We start from the raw sequence: 25,230 nt of genomic DNA on the forward strand, positions 1-25,230 counted from the left end.
GAATTGCTTGCTCCCAAGGTATCCCTCTTGGTTTTTATCTACTACACGTGAATGTGAGACTGTCCTTTGGGCTACTGCCACCTCTCTTTGCCACACTGTGTCTCTGCCCATGTCTGTGACTCCACCCCTCCTACCTGTCTGGATGAATGTGGTTTCTTTAAATCCTTGGTTGTCAGACTTCCCATTCAGCTAGATTTTCTGACAGTTCTGGGTGTTAACTTGTTTTGAGATCTGGTTGCCATTCCTTCTATGGTTGTGCAAGGAGGCAAAGCGTGTCTACCTACACCTCCATCTTGGCCGAAAGTCTGCGATAAAGAGTTTTTTGTACAATAGCTCAAAATAAGCATGAAATGTTAATTACTATTATTGTTATTTTTTATCATTATTATCATTACCACCAACCTTGTCATTCTTGAAATTATTGTCAATTTATTCATTCAGTAAGCTTATCCAGGGTGAGCATTATAAATTCAAAAGCCAATAAAGGCTAGATGAACTTTTTTTTTTTTTTTTTTTTTAATATTTTATTTATTTATTTTTTAGAGAGGGAAGGGAGGGAGATAGAGAGAGAGAGAGACAGACAGACAGACATCAATGTGCGGTTGCTGGGGGTTATGGCCTGCAACCCAAGAATGTACCCTGGCTGGGAATCGAACCTGGGACACTTTGGTTCCTAGCCCGCGCTCAATCCACTGAGCTATGCCAGCCAGGGCTAGTAGATGAACATTTTAAATAGTAAAGATAGATTATATTGGGACTGAAGTGAATGAGGGAATTTATGTCTCTCCAATGAGACAACTGTTAGGCAGCTTTGATTTACTTTTCTTTTTCCTTTTTTAAAATTTATTGATTTTGGAGAGAGAGATGAACATAGAAACTGAGATACATCGATTTGTTGTTCCATTTATTTATGCATTAACTGGTCATTTCTTGTATGTGCCCTGACTGGAGATGGAACACACAACCTTGGTGTATCAGGTCCATGCTCTAACTAACTTAGTTACTTGACTAGGGCTCTGGCTCATTCTTTTTTTTTTTTTTTAAATTGAGGTAAAATTCACCATTTTAACCATTTAAAAATATATACTTCAGTGTTGGTTCACTATTGATCTAGTGGAGAGTATAGATTGCATGTGGTCTAAACATCTTAACTTTTTTCTGAAGAGAAGCTAGAAATTCAGTTTTTGTAAGAACTCTTTATTTTTAAATGTTGGCAACTTATAAATTCATAATATAAACACTGTGGGCCAAACAAATCACCACTGTGGGCTGAATTTATCTTGTGGGTTACCACTTTGTAACTTCTGATCTGGGGCTTGACTTTTTGCAGCATAACCCATATTCCCTGCCCTCTGGGAAGAAAGTCCTTACCCACATAAAGATTTAAGACAGTTCAAGTAATACCTCAAAGCAGTTTAGGGGTATAAGAGGGGTATGTAGAATAATTATTAAGGCAGAGAGAAAAAGTGAAGTTATTTAAAACCGGGATTCATAATGAGCAAGGGTGAAGAGGCAAGAATGAACTTGAGGTGGTGGAAGTGCAGAGAATAGATTAGTTGGAGTTTAGATTAGTCTTGAAGGGGTTTTGTGTGGGCCTGGTAATAGGAGAATGTTGGGAAGAATTAAGAGACCTTATTTTGGGATAACCTGAAGTCCTATTGGCTGACAAATTTAAATGGGTTTTTATGAAGATTTATTTGATAATATTGAGGTCTATAATATTTACTAGGGTTGGTGGGGTCTGGAGGCGAGGAGACCAGACTAAGGAGGTGGTAGTGGGAATACAAAGGAAGGAACAAAAGCTTGTATTTGGGTTACCCTGTGTCACTGGAACCCTACAGTAGATAAAGAGAGCTAATTTTGAAAGATTTTTTTTCCTATTCATTTTGTAAAAACTGGGGTATGTGAGGATAACACTGCGTGGACAGGCTATTCCTCTTCTTTCATGTTGTGGTTCTTGCTTCATCACACTCTCAGCACCAGCACACTCCTTAAAGATGGATCACATGTATAGTCTTACAATTTTCCAGTTTGTACAAGTGGAATAGAAAGACAAGTAAGTTTTTATGTGCTACACAAATGGTTGAAGGTTAATTAGCAGTATAACTAAATATAAATGCTGCCAGTCTCTGTCAGACAGTTTTATAAAGTGTACAGATGAATTAGGTAAAACGTAGATCTTTATCTACAAAAACACACTTAGGGTTTTTTTGTTTTATGAGACTAGGATTTGGAAAGATTATAGTTTTGAAAAATGGTGTAATATGATGGTTTTAAAGCATGGGATTTGGATTGCCCTCCAGCAATGTACTATGAACATAGGTACTCTGACCTTCATTTTTTTTCCTCTGAAAAATGGGTATAATTTCTACCTCCCACGGTTGTCATAAGACTGCACAGTAAAAAATGTTGACTACGTGATAACTATTATTAGTAACCTTGTTTTTTTTTTTTAATTTTTAATTTTTAAAGATTTTATTTATTTATTTTTAGGGAGGGAAGGGAGGGGGAGAGATAGAGAGAGACAGAGAGAGAGAAACATCAATGTGCGGTTGCTGGGGGTTATGGCCTGCAACCCAGGAATGTACCCTGGCTGGGAATCGAACCTGGGACACTTTGGTTCCCAGCCCGCGCTCAATCCACTGAGCTACACCAGCCAGGGCAGTAACCTTGTTTTTAAAAAAGAAAAAGGAAGTATTAAAGTTGTTCAACTGCTTATCACATTTCTAGTTTTTGGATTTTTGGTAATGTCAGTTAACCCCTGGCAAATTTCATTAAACTCATTTATATGTGGAATTTTTGTATCTACTAAGGTTTGGAAACACTGAAAAATGATTTGGTCATGGAAAAAATGTAGAATTTTGCAGCAGATATTTGATACAATAATTAATTTATGATTCAGAATGTTTAAAGAAACTGATAAATATTGTAGAAAGGTGGAATGTGTTTATTCTGTATAACATGAGAAAGTGATTTTTAGGATTTTATTTTCACCGGGCTCTTTGTTCTGTTTCTACTTTATCATGAAAATTTTTTTGACGTACACATGAAAGTTATTCCTTATTTTTGGCTAAGATGAAAAATGTAGTGCTGTAAGTAGTTTTTTTGTTTGTTTGTTTTTAGTAAGTAAACTGAAAAAATAGTGCTAGATGTAGCCTGAATATAAAATGTTGGAACACTGACTGGTGTGGCTCATTGGATTGAGTGCTGGCCTGAGAACCTCAAAGTCACAGGTTCGATTCCCCATCAGGGCACATGCCTGGGTTGCAGGCCAAGTCCCAGGTTGTAGGCCAGGTTAGGGGCTTGTGAAAGACAACTGATTGATGTGTCTCCCAGCACATGGATGTTTCCTTCCCTCCCTTCCTTTTTCCCTTCTCCTCTCTCTCTAAATAAATAAATAAAATGTAAGAAAAATAAAGGAATATTTGAGATACAGTAACATTTCCCTTATTGATGAATAAGAGGACTAAACTGAGCCTCTGGGAAGTACACAAAAGTTGCTGCCGTTATAGAGATGTAACAATAGTGTCAAATTGAGCTAAATTTCATTTAAAGAGAAAGGATGTGTTTTTGCTTTTGCTTTAGCTTTTTTTTTTTTTTTTTTCCTTGAGACTACCTAACCTAGTTTTTGGAGTTCATTTGTCCTGAACATTAAAAGGGATTTTCAGATCTAATTATAGATCTGCTTTGGAAGTGGGAAGGAAAGGAACATGGGGACATGGGAGAGGGATTAGCTGCATTTGCTTCTGTGAAATGTCAGTAGTTAAAGGGAAATCCCATACTTTTTTTGTTCTTGAATTTTTGGAGGAAAGATTTTCACTATCAATCAGCCTTAATTAGAAACTATATTTTATGTATATTGAAATGTGCAGAATGTAACTACTTTTCATTGTCCAGAATGTTGCTGACATTTAACTGTAGTCCTCTTCTCCCCTTTTGTCTTTGCCCTTAAGGGTTATACTTTTTTATTCCTTTACTTCATTTTGCCAGGCTTTCATGAGGGAATGAAGATGGAGTACATAAACCATATGAATTGATGCTTTCATCTCTAAGGGACAAAGAAAATGATGAAACTATCTTGTCCTGATTATTATTTTGTTTGTTTCTTATTGTAAAATATACATACATAAAGTTTACTGTTTTAACCATTTTTAAGTGTTTGGTTCAGTAAAATTAAGTATATTCACATTGTTTTTTACCACTGTGCATTTCCGGAACTTTTTTATCATTCCAAAATGTTACCATTGTTACCATTAAACAGTAACTCACAACCTTCTCTCCCAGTTGCTGGTAACTACTGTGCTACTTTTTTCTCTATATAGAATGAGACTATTCAAGATACCTAATGTTAGTGGAATCATACATTTTTCCTTTGTGTCAGGCTTATTTCACTTAATGTAATGTCTTCAAGAACATTTTTGCAGCATGTATCAAAATTTCATTTCTTTTTAAGTCTGAATATTACTCCATTTTATGTATATGCCACATTGTGTTTGTCCATTCACCTGTTGATGGATATTTGGATTATTTCCACTTTTTGGCCATTTTTTTGAATAATGATGCTATGAATGTGGGTGTACAAATATTTCTTTGTGTCCTTTTTAATTCATTTAGGTGTAATCCTAGAAGTGGACTTGCTAGATCATGTAGTAGTGCAAGTTTAATTTTTTGAGCAACCACCTTACATAGTTTTCCACAGCAGCTGTGCCATTTTACATTTCTACCAGCAGCGCACAAGAGTTTCCGTTTTCCACACCCATGTCAACATTTGTTGTTTCCTGTTTCTTGATATCTCACTGTGGTTTTGCTTTGCATTTTTCTGTTGAGCACTTTTTATGTTCTTTTTACTATTTGTATATCTTTAGAGAAATGTCTACAAAAGCCCTTTGCCCATTTTTTATTTTTATGTAAATTTAAAAAATTTATTGATTTTTTTTTTTTTTTTTAAGCAAGAGAAAGGGAGGGAGAGTCAGAGAGAGAGAGAAAGAGACAGAAACACCAGTTTGCTGTCCTACTTATTCATGCATTCATTGGTTGTTTCTTGAATGTGCCCTGACTAGAATCGAACTGCAACCTTGATGTATTGGGAGATGCTCTAAGAATTTAGCTATCTGGCTTGAGTCTTTTACCCCGTTTTTAAAATTGTTTTGTTTGTTTTTTTGACGTCTTAATAATTTTCCAGGCTGCTGTCCATATCTTTTTTTTGCGCCTGGTTCTACTACTGGTCCTTTTCTCCTTCCCTATTGTTGACAAAGTTACTGGAACCATTCTCAATATATCGTCCTTTGGTAAATGTTTGATGACAAGAGGTTACAAGTGAAGGTTAGTTGGGGCAAGACCTTCATTACATGTTTTTTAAGTTTTGAATTTCTCTGTTCTTCTCTTTTAACCATTTACTTGGTGAGGTAAATATTTATAAAAGATTAAGCCTTTATGAAAGGAAGTGTCCCTGTGTCATTTAAATTTTACTTTAGAAAAGGAAAATATACGATCTTATTAAAAGAAATTTGATTCTTGCTGTTGTTACTGTTTCCCTAAGAAAATATAAGTCAGCCTGAGGCATCAAACAAGGATTTTACTGTTCATAATTCTGAGGGGAAAAATTTTGTTTCAGTCATGTCAGTGATTCACTTCTTAACATGATTTCATTGTGTGATGATGAGAAGTTTTGAGATTGTGGTATTTGTTAGGGTTTTTGTCTTTGTCAGGAGAGGGTTGGAGTGATCCTAGACTCAACATACTTTAATAATTTTGAAAAGGACTAAATTGAATAAGTTCAAATATAGCAATAAGTGTTTTTTGTTTGTTTCTCTTTTATCTTTTTTGGCTCTTTTATGGAACCATGGTTTTAAATCATGAAATTAACACTGAGCAAGGCTAGAGATCTCAGTTTTTTTGGCATAGCTTATGTTCTGACCTTTAATGGTCCATTTTGATTGGGTTGTTTGCCTTATTTTTTAGTTGTAAGAGTTTTTTGGGGGGACGTGTGAATTCTGGACATAAATCCTTTATCAGATATGCGACTTACAAAATATATTTTCCCAGCCTTTTGCTTGTCTTTTTTTAAATTATATTTTATTGTTTATGCTATTACAGTTGTTCCAGTTTTCCCCCCTTTTAATCGTGTCTTTTGAAGAGTAAAAGTTTCTGATTTTGACAAGGCTTAATTTCTCAGGTTTTTTTTTTTTTCTTTTTGTTTTGTGGGTGGTACTTTTGGTGTTACATGTGAGAATTCTTACATATAACATATGTAAGAGTCTATAGTCTAGCCCTGGCTGATGTGGCTCAGTGGATTGAGTGCTGGCCTGTGAACCGAAAGATTGCTGGTTAAATTCCTGGTCAGGGCACATGCCTGGGTTGCAGGCCAGGTCCCCCATTGGGGGTGTGCAAGAGGCAACCTTCTCTTGCACATCAGTCTTTCTCTCTCCCTCTCTCTTTCTCTCCCTTCCCCTATCTCTAAAATATAAATAAATAAAATCTAAAAATAAAAAAAAGAATTCTTTGCCAAATTAGGCAATCCATTTAACTTTCCTTGATTTCAATTTGTTTACCTGTGAGAACAAAAAGGATATGTGTGGTATTTTGCCCTCTTTGGAATATTTTTATTCAGTTCCTTTTTAGATTCATTCAAAGTAGAGGGAGTAGTCTTGGAATGAAATAAATAGTAAGGGGAAAGTATACAGACCCAGTTTTTTTTTTTTCAAGTGTAAAGTTGGCTCTGCTTTCGTAGTCCTATTTGTTTCTTAATGAGTAAGTGGTAATTTGTCCCATCATTTCTCCCCCCACTATTTAGGGCTCTCAGTGTAAATGACTCTCTCTTTGATTTTTTTTTTCTGGTTTTAAATACTATCTGAATAACAATTTTTTAAAATTCCTTTTTAGTAAAAATGCATACATTTGTTTCTCAAGTGTGCATAGGTTACTCAGTAACTTACTAGTATTGACACCGAATTTACTTGATAGTTCTTAAGTGTTTAGAAATTATATGAGAAAGCTTGCTGGAAGGTTGAGGATAGAGGACATCAGGGTCTTATATTTTGAGAATTCATGGATATTGAGAGATGATCAGAAACAAGAGTGTTTTAGGAATCAGGAAATTAAACTTTACATGTAATGAGGTGGTATGTTATTATACAGCATTGTTTACAAAAGAGCAATATTTGTAGTAGCACAACAGTAGTTATATTTATTGTGGCATGTCAAATCCTTTAAACTAGAGCAGTGAGTAATGAAAGCTGAGAAACAACTTGTAATAGTAGTTAATATTAAAATGTTTGTTGGAAAGCTATTTGGGAGAACAGGGAAAAAATTGACTTCTGGAATACTGGGTACAGAGTTCAAACCAGCAAATGAATGCTAAAAGTTAAGTTCTGGTGCCAATTTCCTTAAACTTTGTTTTCATACTATTGAACTTTGAAAGTTGTACCTTCCTGTTTTTCTCTTTTGAATAAGATCATCATATCTATGTATATTCTTTACAATCCATGCTGATACACTTGGTTGAAAAATGGGAAAGGAGCTTTCAGTGAATGACATGTGATGTTCAAAGCCAAGGTGTCACTGTTGTGGAGAGAGAGGATGGTCCATATCCTGCTTCCCTGTTAAGGTAATTTTTTCCAATAAATAGGAAAGCAACTTTTCTCCATCATGTGTGGGTTTGAGTTCATTCCTCCTCTTTTGTTGAGAAATTAAGTTATAGAAATGAGTATTTATTTACTTTCTACCCCAACCCTAAGAACTCTTAGTCTCTATGATGATACCTTCAGCAACCCCATATACCAAGGCCAGCTCCTTTGCTCTCACTAGTGAAGAACAGGATCTCAAAACATTGTTCCTTCTAGTCAGTCTCTGTTACTGTGGCCTTAGGGAACAGAATCTCGTTTTCAACCACACTGGGTATTGGTGGCTACTGGTTGCATCCACAAGAACCATCATTAACTCTGTGGTTTCATTTCCAACTGGATTGAAGCTGGAATCCATTCTTCACAGTAGTGGCTGGTGAATGATGACAGATTTTTCAAAACAGGTCCTTTGATACACAGCTCTTTGACTTGAGTCGTGGTTTGGGAACATGGCTGAGTGGTGGTCCTATTCAAGGGAGACTACTCAGTATTTACAGTTCCCATTTATGCTTCTGTATTTTAATAAGGCTATTTGAAGGTTTGACTTCATTAGGTTTTAGCTCTTTGAATACTACTGAATACTTGAGCTCTGAACTTTGTACTTTGTTTCAATAACCAGTTTTTCTCCTCATCAGTTTTTTATGTTATCCGAAATATCTTTTTGGTGGCTTTTAAGGAAATATAGGCCTTATTAAATTATTGAAAGGTCTTTTAGGTCAAAATAGATGTGGCCTATAAAAATAACTGATTGTTAGATATGTTATTTCTGAAAATAAACCAAGTAAATTTCATAATATTCTACTTAATAATTTACAAATAGGATACATATTTTTAAAATAAGGCCAGAAATGTGTTTGCCTCTTTATTGCTTATGGGTCAGGATGTTACTGAAATAGTCTTTTGAAATATGTCTCTCTTTTCATATTTTTCTCTTCACTGCCTTTCAGGAAGATGTTAACATTAGTTTTTACCTCTGGTAATGTTTTGGCACATTTTTTTCTACATTAGATATTTCTTTTTTTTTTTAAGATTTTATTTATTTATTTTAGAGAGATGGGGAAGGGAGGGAGAGAGAGAGGGAGTGAAACATCAATGTATGGTTGACTCTAGCACACCCCATACTGGGGATATGGCCTGCAACCCAGGCATGTGCCCTGACTGGGAATCAAACCAGCAATGCTTTGGTTCACAGGCCTGCGCTCAATCCACTGAGCTACACTAGCTAGGGCTACATTAGATTTTCTGTCTGTCGTGTTTTTATAGTGTGATAGTAAACATTACTCAAAATAAATTATATAAAAGTGCTAAGAATTGACTATTTTGTTCCTTTGTAACTGACAAGCTAATAGATAATAGATTATTTTAACATTACATCTTATCTTAGATTCAAACTGATACCTTCATTGGTTCAAATCACAATGGTTTATTAGGTGGAAACACCTAGTAAACCATACCACTGTACTTGATTGTGAAGACTTTTTAAAAAATCACTTCAAAAATCAATTATTTCCATAGGAAATTCATGCAGAGGCATTTACCTCTGTCTCTGTTATGAATTTTAAAGCTATAGATGGAGGCAAAATTGAAATGGCTTTAAAAATTGGGTGTTGGCCACGCATCATGGCCAGCTGAGTGATCCTGCTGAGTCTCTGACCAAGACCTTACCAAAATGCCATCTCAAATGGAACACGCCATGGAAATCATGATGTTCACGTTTTACAAATTTGCTGGGGATAAAGGCTATGTTACAAAGGAGGACCTGAGAGTACTTATGGAAAAGGAGTTCCCTGGATTTTTGGAAGATCAAAAAGACTGTCTGGCTGTAGACAAAATAATGAAGGACCTGGACCAGTGCTGAGAGGGCAGAGTGGGCTTCTAGATCTTCTTTTCACTAATTACTGGGCTCTCCATTTAATGCAGTGACTATTTTGTATTAGGGAGAGAAGTAGGTAGCACTGAGCAGTTATTTCTGCCCTGATAAAGAGTTCTCCAAATTGGTTGCTTAAGGAATTTCTTTCCCACAGCTTCCTCCTGTATAAAGTTTTCATGAGCCGAGTGGGACCCTTAGAAAAAATGTACAAATAAAATCCCACACCCATTTGACAACAGAAAGAAAAGTCAACTAAAACTAGATAGGTTTTGATTTTTATATTACTTTTATCCTCTTGCCCTCAATAAACAAATGTATTTTTTAGTTTCCCCCCACCAAAAAAACTGGAGTGTTAGGGGGAGGGTGGAAAAGGTGAAAGTAGGATAGATTGTAAGATGAAAGGGACATTAGGAAAGAAAGGTTAATCTAACAGTGAGCTGTGGAGGTAGAAAGGAGGAGCTAGAAATGGGTCTCCTCAAGATAAGGAAACTAAGTCAGTTTTCTTTTTGTTGTAGAAACTAGATTAACAGCATTTTTTTGTCATTCACACTGGGAATGCATTTAAAAATTTTTTTATTGATTTTAGAGAGAGAGAGAGGAAGCAGGGGAAGGGAGGGAAAGAGATTTGTTGTGCCACCCATATATGCACTCATTGGTTGATTCTTGTATGTGTCTTGACTTTGGATCCAACCTGCGAAAGGTTGGCATATTGGGACAATGCTCTAACCAACTGAACTACCTGGCAAGGTCAGGGAATACTCTTTTTTTTTTTTGTCAAGTTTATTGAGATATAATTTATACATAATAAAATTAATTCTTTTCCAGTATACAGGTCTTTGAGTTTTGATAAACACTTTACTTGTGCTCCTTTGCAGTCATTCATTTCTTCCCAGTCCTACCCCCTAGGAAGCACTGATGTGTTTTCTTCCCAATAACTTGGTCTTTTCCAGAGTGTCATAAATAGGACCATAGGGTATATTAGTTTCCTAGGGCTGCTGTAACAGATTACTACAACCAAGGTACCTTCTTCTTATTATTATTTTTTAAGATTTTATTTATTTATTTTTAGAGGGGAAGAGGAAGAGAGAACTATTGATCAGTTGCCTCTTGTACATGCCCTGACTGGGGACTGAACTCACAATCCAGGCATGTGCCCTGACTGGAATCAAACCAGCAACCTTTTCCTTTGCAGAATGACACCCAGTCAACTGAGCCACACTGGTCAAGGCTAGGTAGTTTTAGAAACTATAACATCTTTATTGTCTCACAGTTTAGGTGTCCAAATGGCCAAAATAAGGTGTCAGCAAGGTTGGAAACTCTGAGAGGGAGATTCTGTTCCATGACTATACTAGTTTCTGATGGTTGCCTGTAATCATGGGCATTCCTTGGCTTCTGTACACATCTCTCCAGTCTCTGCCTCCATTTTCAAGTGGTATTCTGCCTGTATGTTATCACATCATTTTTACTGTGTGCATGTCTCTATGTTCAGATTTTCGTCTTATAAGGATACCAGTCATTGAATTAGGCCTCACCCTAGTGCAGTTGGATCTTACCCTAAACTGATTGCATCTGCAAAGCCCTGTAAGGCCAAATAAGGTCACATTCAGAGGTTCCAGGTAGACATAAATTTGCGGGGAGATACTGTTCAACCCATATTAATACATGGGTATGTAGCCTTTAAAAATATTTTAAATGTTAACTTTAAAAATTATCATATAATGGACTTTCGGCCAAGATGGAGGCATAGGTGGACGTACCATACTTACATACACAACCAAGATTGGAACAACAACAATTTAGAGGCAGAATAACACCCAGAACTGACAGAAAATTTATCTGAATGGAAGTCGGACAGCCAAGAAGTTGAAGTAGACCCGTTCATCCAGACCAGTAGGAGGGGCGGATTTGAGCAGCTGGGCGTGGGTCACAGCACGGAGAGCAGGGAGAGTTGGGCACATAAGGCATCTGGGGCGCACAAGATCGCAGCGGGTGGACCCTGAGTACACAAGCGGCAGCTGGCAGACCCAGTGAGGCCAAGATTGTGGAGCAGGGCAGAGCGCACAACCCAGGATCCCAGGGAAGGGACTGAGGTCCCATGGAGAACGGAGCTACTGCCATTGTTCCCTCTTGACCCCGCCCTCACATGCAACGTCCCAATCTAGCGACTGGGGTGCCCAGCCCTGGTGAACACCTAAGGCTCCGCCCCTCACCATAACAGGAGTGACCAGACTCCCGGCCCCCCCTAAAAAAAAGAAAGAGAGAGAGAGAGAGATGGCTCAAATAGAAGAACAAATCAATGCCCCAGAACTCATCCTTTTGAGCGACCAAGAGATAGCCAGTCTATCAGATGCACAGTTCAAAACACTGGTGATCAGGAAGCTCACAGAATTGGTTGATTTTGGGCGCAAATTAGATGAACAAATGCAGGTTACCATAAAAGAAATGAAGGAAAATGCACAGGGAACCAATAGTGATGGGAAGGAAACTGGGACTCAAAACAATAGAGTGGACCAGAAGGAAGAAAGAAACAACCAAACAGGAAAGAATGGAGAAATAAGAATTAAAAAAAAAAAACGAGGAGAAGCTGAGGAACCTCCAGGACATCTTTAAACATTCCAACATCCGAATTATAGAGGTACCAGAAGGGGAAGAGGTAGAGCAACAGATTGAAAATGTATTTGAATAAATAATAAAGGAGAACTTCCCCATTCTGGCAAAGGAAATAGACTTCCAGGAAGTCCAGGAAGCTCCGAGAGTCCCCAAGAAGTTGGATCCAAGAAGAAACACACCAAGGCACATCATAATTACATTAGCCAAGGTAAAAATGAAGGAGAGAATCCTAGAAGCAGCAAGAGATAAGGACACAGAAACCTACAAAGGGGTTCCCATCAGACTGTCAGCTGATTTCTCAAAAGAGACCTTACAGGCAAGAAGGGGCTGGAAAGAAGTATTCCAAGTCATGAAAGGCAAGGACCTATATCCCAGATTGCTCTATCCAGCAAAGCTTTCATTTAGAATGGAAGGGAAGATAAAGTGCTTCTCAGATAAGGTCAAGTTAAAGGAGTTCATCACCACCAAGCCCTTATTTTATGAAATGTTAAAGGGACTTATCTAAGAAAAGAAGATAAAAAGTATGAACAGTAAAAGGACAGCAAACTCACAATTATTAACAACCACACCTAAAGCAAAACCAAAAGAAACTAGGCAAACAACTAGAACAGGAACAGAACCACAGAAATGGAGATTACATGGAGGGTTAGCAACAGGGGAGTGGGAGGAGAAGAGAGGGGGAAAAGGTACAGAGAATAAGTAGCATAGATTGTAGGTAGAAAATAGACAGGGGGAGGGTAAGAATAGTATGAGAAATGTAGAAGCCAAAGAACTTATAAGTATGACACATGGACATGAACTAAAAGGGGGGGAGTGGGTGGGAGAGGGTGTACAGGGTTGAGGGGAGTGAAGGGGGGAAATGGGACAACTGTAATAACATAATCAATAAAATATATTTAACAAATTATCATATAATAAAATTGGCTTTTTTTGGACATGCAGTTGCATGAATTTTAACACATGTATAGATTCTTAAAACCAACACTACAACCAGGATGCAGAACAATTCCATTATACCAAAAACTTTCCTTGTACTGCTTTTTTGTAGACATACTCACCCTCTACTCTTAACCTCTGGTAGCTACAGATTTGTTCTTCCTTTTGGAAACTGTCACATAAATGAAAAACATGTACCTTTTTGAGACTGGGTTTCATAACAGCATGTTACCTTTGAGATTCCTTCAAAGTTTTGCATGTATCAGTACTTTTTTCTTTTTATTGCTGAGTAGTATTCTAGTGTATGAATGTACCACAGTTTATGGTTTACCTGTTGAGCTACTGTAAACATTTCTGTACAGGTTTTATGTGGATATAGTGCTTTTTGTTTGTTTCCTCATGGGGGATACATTTATTGATTTGAGAAAGAAAGAAGCATTGATTGGTTGCTTCCCATTTGTGCCCTGACTAGAGACTAGGGACAGAACCTGAAACCTGGGTATATGCCCTGATCAGGAATTCAACCTGTGAACTTTCTGTGCATGGGACGATGCTCCATCCAACTGAGCCACATGGGCCAGAGCTGGACATAGTGTGTGTGTGTGTGTGTGTTTGAATAGAATATGAAATTTTTAAAAAATATATTTTATTGATTATGTTATTACAGTTGTCCCATTTCCCCCCCTTTATTCTCCTCAGCCCTGCACACCCCCTCCCACCCATGTTCCTCCCCTTTAGTTCATGTCCATGGGTCGTCGTACATATAAGTTCTTTGGCTTCTACATTTCCTATACTATTCTTAATCTCCCCCTGTCTATTTTCTATCTACCATTTATGCTACTTATTCTCTGTACCTTTTCTCCTTCTCTCCCCCTACCACTCCCCCACTGATAACCATCCATGTGATCTCCATTTCTGTGATTCTGTCCCTGTTCTAGTTGTTTGCTTAGTTTGTTTTTTTATAGGTTTGGTTGTTAATAGCTGTGAGTTTGTCATTTTAGTGTTTGTATTTTTGATCTTCTCTTTCTTAGATAAGTCCCTTTAACATTTCATATAATAAGGGCTTGATGATGATGAACTCCTTTAACTTGGCCTTATCTGAGAAGCACTTTACCTGCCCTTCCATTCTAAATGAGAGCTTTGCTGGATAGAGTAATCTGGGATATAGGTCCTTGCCTTTCATGACTTGGAATACTTCTTTCCAGCCCCTTCTTGCCTGCAAGGTTTCTTTTGAGAAATCAGCTGACAGTCTAATGGGAACTCCTTTGTAGGGAACTGTCTTCTTTTCTCCTGCTGCTTTTAAGATTCTTTCCTTATCTTTAATCTTGGCTAAGTCATCCTCCTCTCCATATATGAATCTGTCCCCATTTTCCTTGTTAGTTCGGTTCATTAGATTACACATATGAGTGAAATCATATGGTATTTGTCTTTCTCTGACTGGTTTATTTCACCTAGCATAATGTTCTGTAGGTCCATCCATACTGTTGCAAAGGGTAAAATTTTCTTCTCTTTTTTGTGGCCAAGTAGTAGTCTATTGTATAAATGTCCCATAGTTTTATCCACTCACTTACTGATAGACACTTGTGCTGCTATCATATCATGGTGATTGTAAATAACACTGCAGTGAACATAGTGGTGCTTATGTTCTTTTGAATTAGTGTTTTGGGTTCCTTCAGATAGATTCCCAGAAGTAGGATCGCTGGGTCAGAGGCAGATCCATTTTTAATTTTTTGAGGTATCTCCATACTGCTTTCTACAGTGGCTGCATCAATCTGCATTCCTAGCAACAGTGCAAAAAGGTTCCTCTTTCTCCACATCCTCTCCAATACTTACTGTTTGTTGATTTATTGTTGATAGCCATTGTGACAGGTGTGAGACGATATCTCGTTGTGGTTTTAATTTGCATTTCTCTGATGATTAGTGACATTGAGCATCTTTTCATATGTCTGTTTGCTATTTGTGTGTCCTCTTTGGAGAAGTGGCTATTCAGGTCCTTTGCCTATTTTTTAATTAGGTTGTTAGTTTTTTTAGTGTTGAGTTTTGTAGGTACTTAATAAATTTTGGATATTAACCCCTTATCAGTTATACTAGCAAATTTGTTCGTTGTCCTACTCTGTGGATTATTTTTTTATTTTGTTGATGATTTCCTTTACTGTGCAAAACCTTTTTAGTTTGATGTAGTCCCATTTGTTTTGTTTTTTTTTTTCTTTTGTTTCCCTTGCCTGCATAGATATATCCAATAAAATACTGTTGGAGCGATATCTGAGATTTTGCTGCCTATGTTTTCTTTTATGATTTTCATGGTTTTGGGTCTAACATTTAAGTCTTTGATCCACTTTGAATTTATTCTTGTGTATGGTGTAAGAAGGTGGTCTAGTTTCATTTTTCTCCACATATCTGTCCAATTTTCTCAACACCATTTATTGAATAAACTATCTTTAGCCCACTGTATGCGCTTGCTTATTCTTTCAAATATTAATTGATTATAAACATGTGGGTTTATTTCTGGGCTCTCTATTTTGTTCCATTGGTCTGTGTGTCTGTTTTTATGCCAGTACCAGGCTGTTTTCATTACTATGGCCTTATAGTATAGTTTGATATTAGATAGCATGATTCCTCAAACCTTGTTCCTTTCAGGATTGCTGGTTTTTGCGGGATTTTGTGGTTCCATATAAATTTTTGAAATAATTATTCTGGTTCTCTGAAAGACGTCATTGGAATCTTGATAGGAAGTGCATTGAATCTATAGATTGTTTTGGGTAGTATGGACCTTTTAATGACTTTAAGTCTTCCTATCCATGAACATGATATGTGCTTCCACTTACTTGTATCTTTTTCTTTCTTCAGTGCCTTACAATTTTTTGAGTGCAGGTCTTTTACATCCTTGGTTAGGTTTACTCCTAGGTATTTTATTCTTTTTGTAGCAATTGTGAATGGGATTATTTTCTTAATTTCCCTTTCTGTTAATTTGTTGTTGGCATATAAAAGCACAAGTGATTTCTGGATATTAATTTTGTATCCTGCTACTTTGCTGAATTCATTTATCAGTTCTAGTAGTTTCTTGGTGGAATCTTTGGGATTTTCTATGTACAGTATCTTGTCATCTGCAAATAAAGACAGTTTTACTTCTTTCCTTTTAATTTGGATGCCTTTTATTTCTTCTTGCCTGGTTGCTGTGGCTAGTACTATGCATTCAAGTATTATGTTGAGGAAGAGAGGTAAAAGTGGAATCCCTGTCTTCTTCCCAATTTTAAGGGGTTATAGTTTTTGCTCATTGAATGTGATGCTGGCAGTGGGCTTGTCATATATGGCTTTTATTATGTTTAGGTATGTTCCTGCTAATCCCACTTCGCTGAGCGTTTTTTTTTTTTTTAAGATTTTATTTATTTATTTTTAGAGAGAGAAGGAAGGGAGGGAGAGAGAAACATCAATGTGCGGTTGCTGGGGGTTATGACCTGCAACCCAGGAATGTACCCTGGCTGGGAATCGAACCTGGGACACTTTGGTTCCCAGCCCGCGCTCAATCCACTGAGCTATGCCAGCCAGGGCTCGCTGAGCGTTTTAATCATAAATGGGTGCTAGATTTTATCAAATGCTTTTTCTGCATCTATTGATACGATTATGTGGTTTTTATCCTTCATTTTGTTTATGTGGTGAATCACATTTATTGATTTGCAAATTCTGTACCAACCTAGCATTTCTGGAATAAATCCCACTTGATCATGGTGTATGACCTTTTTGGTGCATTGCTATGTTCACTTTGCTAATGTTTTATTGAGGGTTTTAGTGTCTATGTTTACCAGGGATATTGGCCTATAATTTTATTTCTTGTGTCTTTATCTGGTTTTGGAATTAGAATAATGCTGGCGTCCTAAAGTGAGTTTTGGAGTGTTCCTTCTTCTTGAATTTTTTGGAATATTTTCAGAAGGAGAGGTGTTAGTTGTTCTTGAATGTTTCGTAAAATTCACCTGTGAAGCCATCAGGTCCAGGACTTTTGTTTGTTGGCAGTTTTTTGATTACTGCTTCAGTGTCATTAGATGTAATCTGTCTATTCAGATTCTCTGATTCATCCATGAATTAATTTTAGAATATTGTATGTTTCTAGAAATTTATCCATTTTATCAGGTTGTCCAGGTTGTTGGCATATAGTTGTTCATAATATTTTCTTACAGTCCTTTGCATATTTTTGGTGTCAGTTGTTACTTCTCTTTCATTTCTGATTTTACGTATTTGATTCCTTTCCTTTTTTTCTTGATGAGTCTAGTAAAGGGTTTGTCAATCTTGTTTATCTTTTCAAAGAACCAGCTCTTGGATTCATTGATCTTTTATATTGCTTTTTTATACTCTATTTCATTTATTTCTGCCCTGATCTTTATTATTTCCTTCTAATCACTTTGAGCTTTGTTTGTTGTTCTTTTTCATGTTCTTTTAAGTGTGAAGTTAGATTGTTGATATGAACTTTTTCTTGTTTTTTGAAATAGGCCTGTAATGTTATGAATTTCCCTCTTAGGATTGCTTTCTATGTGTCCCACAGATTTTGGATTGTTGTGTCCTCATTTTCGTTTGTTTCAAGGTGTCTTGATTTCTTTCTCGATCTCGTTGTTTGACCCATTCACAGTTTAATAATATGTACTTTAGCTTCCATGTCTTTGTGTGTTTTTCAGTGTTTTTGTAATTGATGTCTAGTTTCATAGCATTGTAGTCACAGAAGATGCTTGATGTGATTTCAGTCTTCTTAAATTTATTGAGACCTATTTTGTGTCCCAACATGTGGTGCATCCTAGAAAACATTCCGTGTGCATTTGAAAAGTATGTATATTTTGCTGCTTTGGGGTGAAATGTTCTAAAGATATCAATTAAATACATCTGATCTAGTGTGTCGTGTAAGACTACTGCATCCTTGTTGAATTTATTCCTGGAAGATCTATCCATTGAAATCAATGGGGTTTTACAATCCTGACTATGACCATATTTCTGTAAATCTCTCCCTTTATGTCTATCAAGATTTGCTTCATATGTTTAGGTGCTCCTATGTTGGATGTGGATGTTGTTAGTAAACGTTTACTAGGGTTATATCCTCTATTTGATTGTTCCCTTTATCATTAGGTAGTACCCTTATTTGTCTCTTACTATTGCCTTGTTTTTAAAGTCTGTTTTGTTGGATATAAGTACTGCTAGTTCAGTATTTTTTTTTCCTTTCCATTTGCATGAAATGTCTTTTTCCATCCCTTTACTTTTAGTTTGTGTGTATCTTTTGATCTGAGATGGGTCTCATGGAGGCAGTATATATATGGGTCTTGTGTTCTTATTCATTCAGCTATCCTGTGTCTTTTGGTTGGAGCATTTAAGCCATTTATATTTAAGGTGATTATTGATAGATACATATTTAGTGCCATTTTATTGTCAGACTAGTTTCTCCCCCCCTTACTGCCCCCCCCCCCCCCTTCTTCTTTCTCCCTTTAACATTGCAATACTAGTTTGGTGTTAACAAACTCCTTTAGCTTTTTCTTGTCTGGGAAGCTCCTTATTTTTCCTTAGATTTTAAATGATAGCCTTGCTGGGTAAAGTCTTACTTGCAAGTTTTTGCTTTTCATCACCTTGAATATTTCAGACTACTTCTTTCTGGCCTGAAATGTGTCTGTTGAGAAATCAGATGACAGTCTTAATTGGTGCTCTCTTGTATATAACTACCTGCTTTTCTCTTGAAGCTTTTAGGATTCTCTCCTTGTCTTTAAGCCTTGTCATTTTAATTATGGTGTGTCCCAGTGTAGGCCTCTTTGGGTCCAACTTGTTTGGGACTCTCTGAGCTTCCTGGACTTGAGTGTCCTTTTCCTACACCAGATTAGGGAAGTTTTCAGTCATATCTTCACACAGGTTCTTGATCCCTTGCTTGCTCTCTTTTCCTTCTGGTACTCCCATGATGTGGATGTCGTTATGCTTCATGTTGTCCAAAATGTTTTTTAAGCTCTCTTCATTTTTTAAAATTCTTTTTTCTTTTTGCTGCTCTGCCTGTTTTTTTTATTTTGTTCCTTGTCTTTCAAATCACTGATTCAGTCTTCTGCTATATGTAATCTGTTATTTATTCCTTCCAGTGTGTTATTCATTTCATTTTTTAAAAAAGACTTTTATTATATTTAGAGAAACGGAGGAAAAAAAGGTAGAGAAACATCAGTGTGTGGTTACCTCTTGCACGCCCCCATTTGGGGACCTGACCCGCAACCCAGGCATATGCCCTGACTGGGAACCAAACCGGTGACCCTTTGGTTAGCAGGCTGGTGCTCAACCTACTGAGCCATACCAACCAGGGCCCATTACTTATTTCATATATTGCATTTTTTAATTTCTGACTCTTTTTTTATGGTTTCTATGTCTTTTTTCATGCTGTTGAATATCCTTATAATTATTACTCTGAACTCTCAATCTGATAAGTTGCTTGCCTCCATTTCATCTAGTTCTTCTGGGGAATCCTCATGTTCTTTCATTTGAGGTCTGTTTCTTTGTATTTTTTACCTTAGTTGTTAAACTGATTAGCGATATAGCCTCAAGCTATAATCAGCAGCCTGACTTAAGCTCCACATGGTGGGACAGAGTCATTCCTGCAGGCTGGGCTCTTGCTTCCCCTCAGGCTGATGCCACTTGGAGAGGAGTGCTTTGCCTGACAAAGATGGCTTCTGTTGTATAGGGAATGACTAAGCACAGGGATCCTGGTGGCTGTTCCTTCAGTTTTTTCCCTGGAAACACCAACCCCAGACTCCCTCTAAGCATCTATAGTACATTCTGCCCTCTCTCTGCCATAGCCCAGGGTAAGTGGCTACAAACCAAATTTTGTACATTGGCCCTTTTAGAGGCTCTTTTGAGTCTCCAGCTGTCTCCTGGCAAGACAGAAACCCAGCTGCTTTTTACAACTGAAATGGTATCTGGGTTCCTTTTCAGCTCTGCTACTGTAGGCTGGGGAGTCCAGCTGGAGGTTTAGACCCCACACTTCTTAGGTGGAACCCCCCAACTGTTGAAATATTCCTCCAGAACTTCAGCTGCTGCCCATGGGAGCCCAGCTAGCCCTCTTGCACCTCCTCCACACTCCCGACCAGTCTCGTTGTGCTGAAGTGGTTTCTTCTGTCTGTCCATGATTATAAAGTGTCTCTCTAGCTAGTTTTCAGTTGGTTATTCAGGATGATGTCCCTACAGTTCAGTTGTAATTCTAGATTGGTCCAGGAAGGAAGTTAATGTAGCTTCCACTTACTCCTCTACCATCTTGGATCTTTTGATGTTACGGTTCTGTGGCAAATAGCCTTGAGTATTGAGGAGAGGGTAATAACTATATAGAATGTGGTAATGTCATCTTTGAGGGTCCTTTCTGTAACAAGCACTTGGAATCAGAAGAATATCCTATGCAATGCATTACTAAAACTTATCTGTTAACATCTCATTTTCTTTATATTCTGGGTGACTACTAATGACTTTAGTTGTGGTGTATGCCTTTCCTATTTAAAATAAAAGGGCTCTTTTAGTAAATTGTAGCTTATAAAACCTCTGAAATGGTACAGTTTAAACAAACAAAGGAGGTGAAGGGAAGAATATATATACCAGACTGAGGAATGAGCTTAGTCACTGTAATAAGGCCACATTTTATCTTTGAGTGTTTTCATGTGTAAGTCAAGGAATAAAATGCTGGATTTTCTAGAGTTCATTTCAGTAGGAACTGTTGTTCCATTTCATTTTGAGAGATTTGTGAAGACATCAGAATTGTTTTATATTTAAAATGTTATTAAAGTCTGATTTTTTATAAAGTTTAAGGTAATATTTACAGTTTAATGATATATTGTTTGCTTTTTTTGTATTTGTATACCTATTTTATAGTATCTGGGAAGTAGTGCTAATTAAATTTTTTTTTACTTTAATCTTTACCTTGGCCCACTTAAACTATTTCTAATATTTTCATCCAGTCCCCTAAAGCCCAAGCACAGACTTTTATATTAAAACATATTTAGTTTAATTCAAACATAGTTCATGATGTATTTTTTTTCAATTACATAATCATTTAATCTTGACAACAGCCCTGTGATTTAGAGATGGTATTATCCCCATTTTTCTGGTAGGAAGCTGGGACCTCAAGAGGTTGTATAACTAAAACAGTATCATAAAGTAAGTATTAAGCTAGGAAATCAAGCCCAGGTATCCCTACACTTAATAAAATCTTCGTTATACCAATTATGCTGTTTTTACATGGGGATTAACTTGCCTGATTAGGAACTGAAGAAGATATGTTGCAGTTTTTCATGTATAATTACGATAATAGCCATTTCTTTGTTCATTTTATTGAACAGATATTTAAGTATTTGCTGTGTGTCAGGTACTGTTTTGGGTTCTGGATTTCATCAGTGAACAACACAAAATCCCTGCTCACATGGGCTTTATAGTCTAGACAAGAACATGAAAACCCATAAACTGTGGAGTAAATTACTTAGTGTGTCAGGAGGTGATATATTCTGTAGGAGGAGAAAATGACTTGGATAGGTAGAACAGATTGTAAAATTGCCAAGAGATCAAATAGAATAAAGGTCTCTAAGGCTAGAGCATGCAGGAATCATAAGGAAGTAAGGTGCCTGAGTAGGGGAGGAGGATAGAAGGAAATAGAAATAAGATCAGGAAGTTGTGAGCAGGAGAAGCACATGATACTAGGTCTGTTAGGTCATTGTGTGGAATCAGGCTTTTACTCTCAATAAAAAGGGAGGCCTTTTATGGGTTTTCAGTATTTTAAAAAGAGTCATCCTGGTTGTGTTAAGAATAGATACTGAGGCTAGGCAAGGGTAGAATGTTAGGTTATTGCAGTAATCTAGGAGATTTACATAATCTAGGCGTAATTTAGGAAAAAGATGGCTGTCAGAGGCAGCTCTGAACACATTAGTGGTAGAGGTAATGAGAAATGGTTGGATTCTGGATATGTTTTGCAAACAGAAAGAACAAAATTTTCTTGCAGGTTGGAAGGGAATATAAAAGAAAGGAGTCAAGGAGTACTTGAAAGTTTTAGCCCAAGCATCTGAAAGGTTAGAGTTGCCATCAACTGAGATAGTTTATAGAGAAGATGAAGAGTTCAGCTTTGGATATGTTAAGTTTGGTATAGCTTGAAATACCCAAATAAAGTTGTTTAGAGTTGAGGAGTGAAGTTTGGGATAGAAATGCAAAGTTGGAACTCTTTGTTATATAGATGATATTTAAAGCCACACCACTGGATGATATTTTTGAGGAAATGAGTATCAAGAAATACAAGGGAACCAATAATTGATCCCTAGATTACTCCAACATTAACATAATGGAGAGAAGAGAAAGAATTGTCAGAAGAGAGTAAGAAGGAACAATCATTGAGGTACAACATAAACTTAGAGAAGGTGCCTTGGAAACTCAAGGGAAGAAGGTAAACCTTGGGAAGAGGAATAATCAACTTATGTCCAATTTTGCTGCCAATAGATTAGGCAGGATGAATACTAGAATTGAAAATTATATTTAGCAATGTTGAAGGCCACTGGCAATTTTGTGGCCTTCAGTGGGATGTGGAAATGGCCTGGTTAGCACTATTTATATATTTTTTAAATGGGAATTTTTGATGTTTATAAGTATTTTCTTTGCCATGTTCAGGTTTGCCATCCTGTTGGTGTTATGTCTGACAGTGGATCACAACCTGGTTCAATGGGTAGCCTGACCATGAAATCACAACTTCAGATCACTGGTAAGTCTTAAAAAGACCTACTTTTTTGCCTTCAACATAAAAAACAATCTTAAGAGAAGAAAATCTTTAGTGATTGCTTCATATCAAGTGCTAAATTAATATTTGCATTATGAATGAACAAATAAAATGTGCACATGTGTAAAAATCACATTTTTATTTCAGGGTATTCTCAGGTAGTGTATATTAGTATTTCATTTCTTCTTATTGTCAAATAATATTTCATGTGTGGACATACCACATTTTATTTATACATTTGTCAGTTGATAGGTGTTTGGGTTGTTTCCACTTTTTGGTTATTATAAATAATGCTATGAACATTTCTGTACAAGTTTTTGTGAAAATTGTATGTTCTTAGTTCTCTTGAGTATATACCTAGGAGTGGAATCACTGGATCATATAATACCCGTTATTTAGCATTGTGAAGAATTCCAAATTTTCAAAGCATCTCGCATCATTCAACATTCTTACCAGCTTTGTATGAAGGTTTCAGTTTCTCCACATCTTTGCCTATATTTGTTGTTTGCTTTTTGATTATAGACATCCTTGTGAGTATAAAGTGGTATCTTGTGTGGGTGTGATTTGCCCTTTTCTGATGGTAATGATGTTGAGCATCTTTTCCCTATGCTGTTGGCCATTTTTATATCTTTTTTGAAGAAATATCTGTTTAAATGCTTTGGTTGCTATTTTTACTTAACTAATATATCTGTCTTTATTTCTTCCTCTAATCTACTAACCAGGTATAGTACTTTCAGATTAATGTTCTTAACATGCCACCTGATGTTGCATGCCTGCTCAGAAAACCTCAGAGCTTTTCCTTGACTATGGTATAGAATTTCTTTAGCTTGCACTAAGTTATTGGTCTGGCTCCATATGATCTCTTTATAGTTCTTTATACATATGAATTATTTGTACTAGTCAAGGTGAATCACTGGATTTTCTTCAGACATGCATGTGTCTCTATCACACAGCAAAATCGCAGTCTCTCCCTTTTAAAGTTAATAGCATTTATTGTTCATAGAACAGTTACTATCTTCTGTATGTTATTTTAGTTTCTACCATACTCACCTATGTATTATGAATTATTAAACTAAAAAATTAGTCTTATTGTCGTCCTCAAAAGCTAAAAGTGATTGAAGTATATAAAGTATCACTTTCTTAAGGTAACAGGATCTTATGATTTATTTTTGGGAATTCCTTCACTAACTAGAGTCTGTTTCCTAAGAAATGTCTGATTTCCTAAAAAAGATATGCGTGTATGTGTGTGTGTGTGTTTGTGTGTGTATATATATTTTTTTTTTTCTGAAGTCAGTTTCTAATTGTTTCCTCTCTTCCCATCCTGAAGTTAGACTGAGTACCTGATTAAATTGGGCCAGGATTCTTATGGCTTTTCTTTTTGAGAGGAAACCTTAATATTGAGATCTTTAATTGGAACAATCTTTTAAAAAATTCTTTGATTTTCAGATTAGACAAGTATTGGGTTGGCCAAAAAGTTCGTTTATTTTTTTCCATGAAATAAAAGACATTATTCATTTTCACCAGTAACTTTATTGATTTGGATATTTTGAGTATGTCTGCTATCTCCTTCTATTGGCTTCTAGTTGGCAGAGGCCAGGGGTGCTGCTAAATGTCTACCAATACATAGGACAACCTCACAGCAAATAATTATTTGGCCAAAATGTTAGTAATACCAAGAAACTTCACAAACCACCTTTGAGTACTCAGTCAGTCACAGCACCTTCTCCATATAGCGCACAAATCATTTTTTGCATTTCAGTTATGTTTTTACCTTTTTTGAAATAATAAAGTATAATATGCTGAAAATGTTGAATATTTTCTTCCATCTTCAGTATGAAAATGGCTACACAAAAATTCACTGATTTTGATGTTTCTTAAAAAATGCACACTGATAAGACAGCTGTCACAATACAACCTAACAATTGTTTTGAAAGAAGTTAAAGACAAGTAAACACTACCAGAGCCATCGTATGGAAAAAAACTAAACAAACTTTTTGGCCAACCCAATAGTATACATTAGTATACATGCTTTTTATTTTTATTTTTATTTATTTATTCATTTACTTATTTATTTAAATCCTCACCCGAGAACATGTTCATTGCCTTTGGAGAAAGAGGAAGGGAGAGAGAGTGAGAGAGAGAAACATCAATCGGTTGCCTCCTCTACACACCCCAACTGGGGACTGAATCCTCAACCTAGGTATGTGCCCTGACCAGGGATTGAACCTGCATCCTTTTGGTGTATGGGATGGTGCTCCAGCCAACTGAGCCACCGGGCCAGGGCTATATGCTTTTTATTTTAAACACTCAGTAAAATAATGAAGTGAGGAATTCTAATATATCATCTCAGTCTTCAAAGACAAATATTGTTATATTCATTTAAATTTAGGTTTATATTCCTTTATTTTAAAAAATATTTATTTACTTTTTAGAGAGGGGGAAGGGAGGGAGAA

General features: G+C 36.5%; 1 protein-coding gene and 1 long non-coding RNA gene across 5 annotated transcripts in view; one reads left to right on the forward strand and one right to left on the reverse strand.

Annotated features, from left to right (window-relative positions):
* The window catches only part of ITCH (itchy E3 ubiquitin protein ligase), a 110,874-nt gene that overhangs the window by 11,261 nt on the left and 74,383 nt on the right, over window positions 1-25,230 (forward strand). For 3 of the 4 annotated variants that reach the window (XM_028524837.2, XM_028524839.2, XM_028524838.2), the window contains exon 3: window positions 22,672-22,762. In XM_028524837.2, coding sequence (XP_028380638.1) covers window positions 22,693-22,762 — 70 coding nt within the window. In that variant the 5' untranslated portion in view covers window positions 22,672-22,692. Of the gene's footprint in view, window positions 1-5,490; window positions 5,771-22,671; window positions 22,763-25,230 lie in introns of those variants that run through there. The other variant, XM_036009731.1, reaches the window with a different exon arrangement.
* On the reverse strand, window positions 2,281-2,806 carry LOC118496821. The gene is made up of 2 exons (XR_004899376.1): window positions 2,670-2,806; window positions 2,281-2,438 (listed from the first exon to the last, which is right to left on the reverse strand). It is a non-coding gene; the product is annotated as an uncharacterized LOC118496821 (long non-coding RNA).

Source organism: Phyllostomus discolor, chromosome 9 (assembly GCF_004126475.2).
Source record: "Phyllostomus discolor isolate MPI-MPIP mPhyDis1 chromosome 9, mPhyDis1.pri.v3, whole genome shotgun sequence".
Lineage (NCBI taxonomy): Eukaryota > Metazoa > Chordata > Mammalia > Chiroptera > Phyllostomidae > Phyllostomus > Phyllostomus discolor.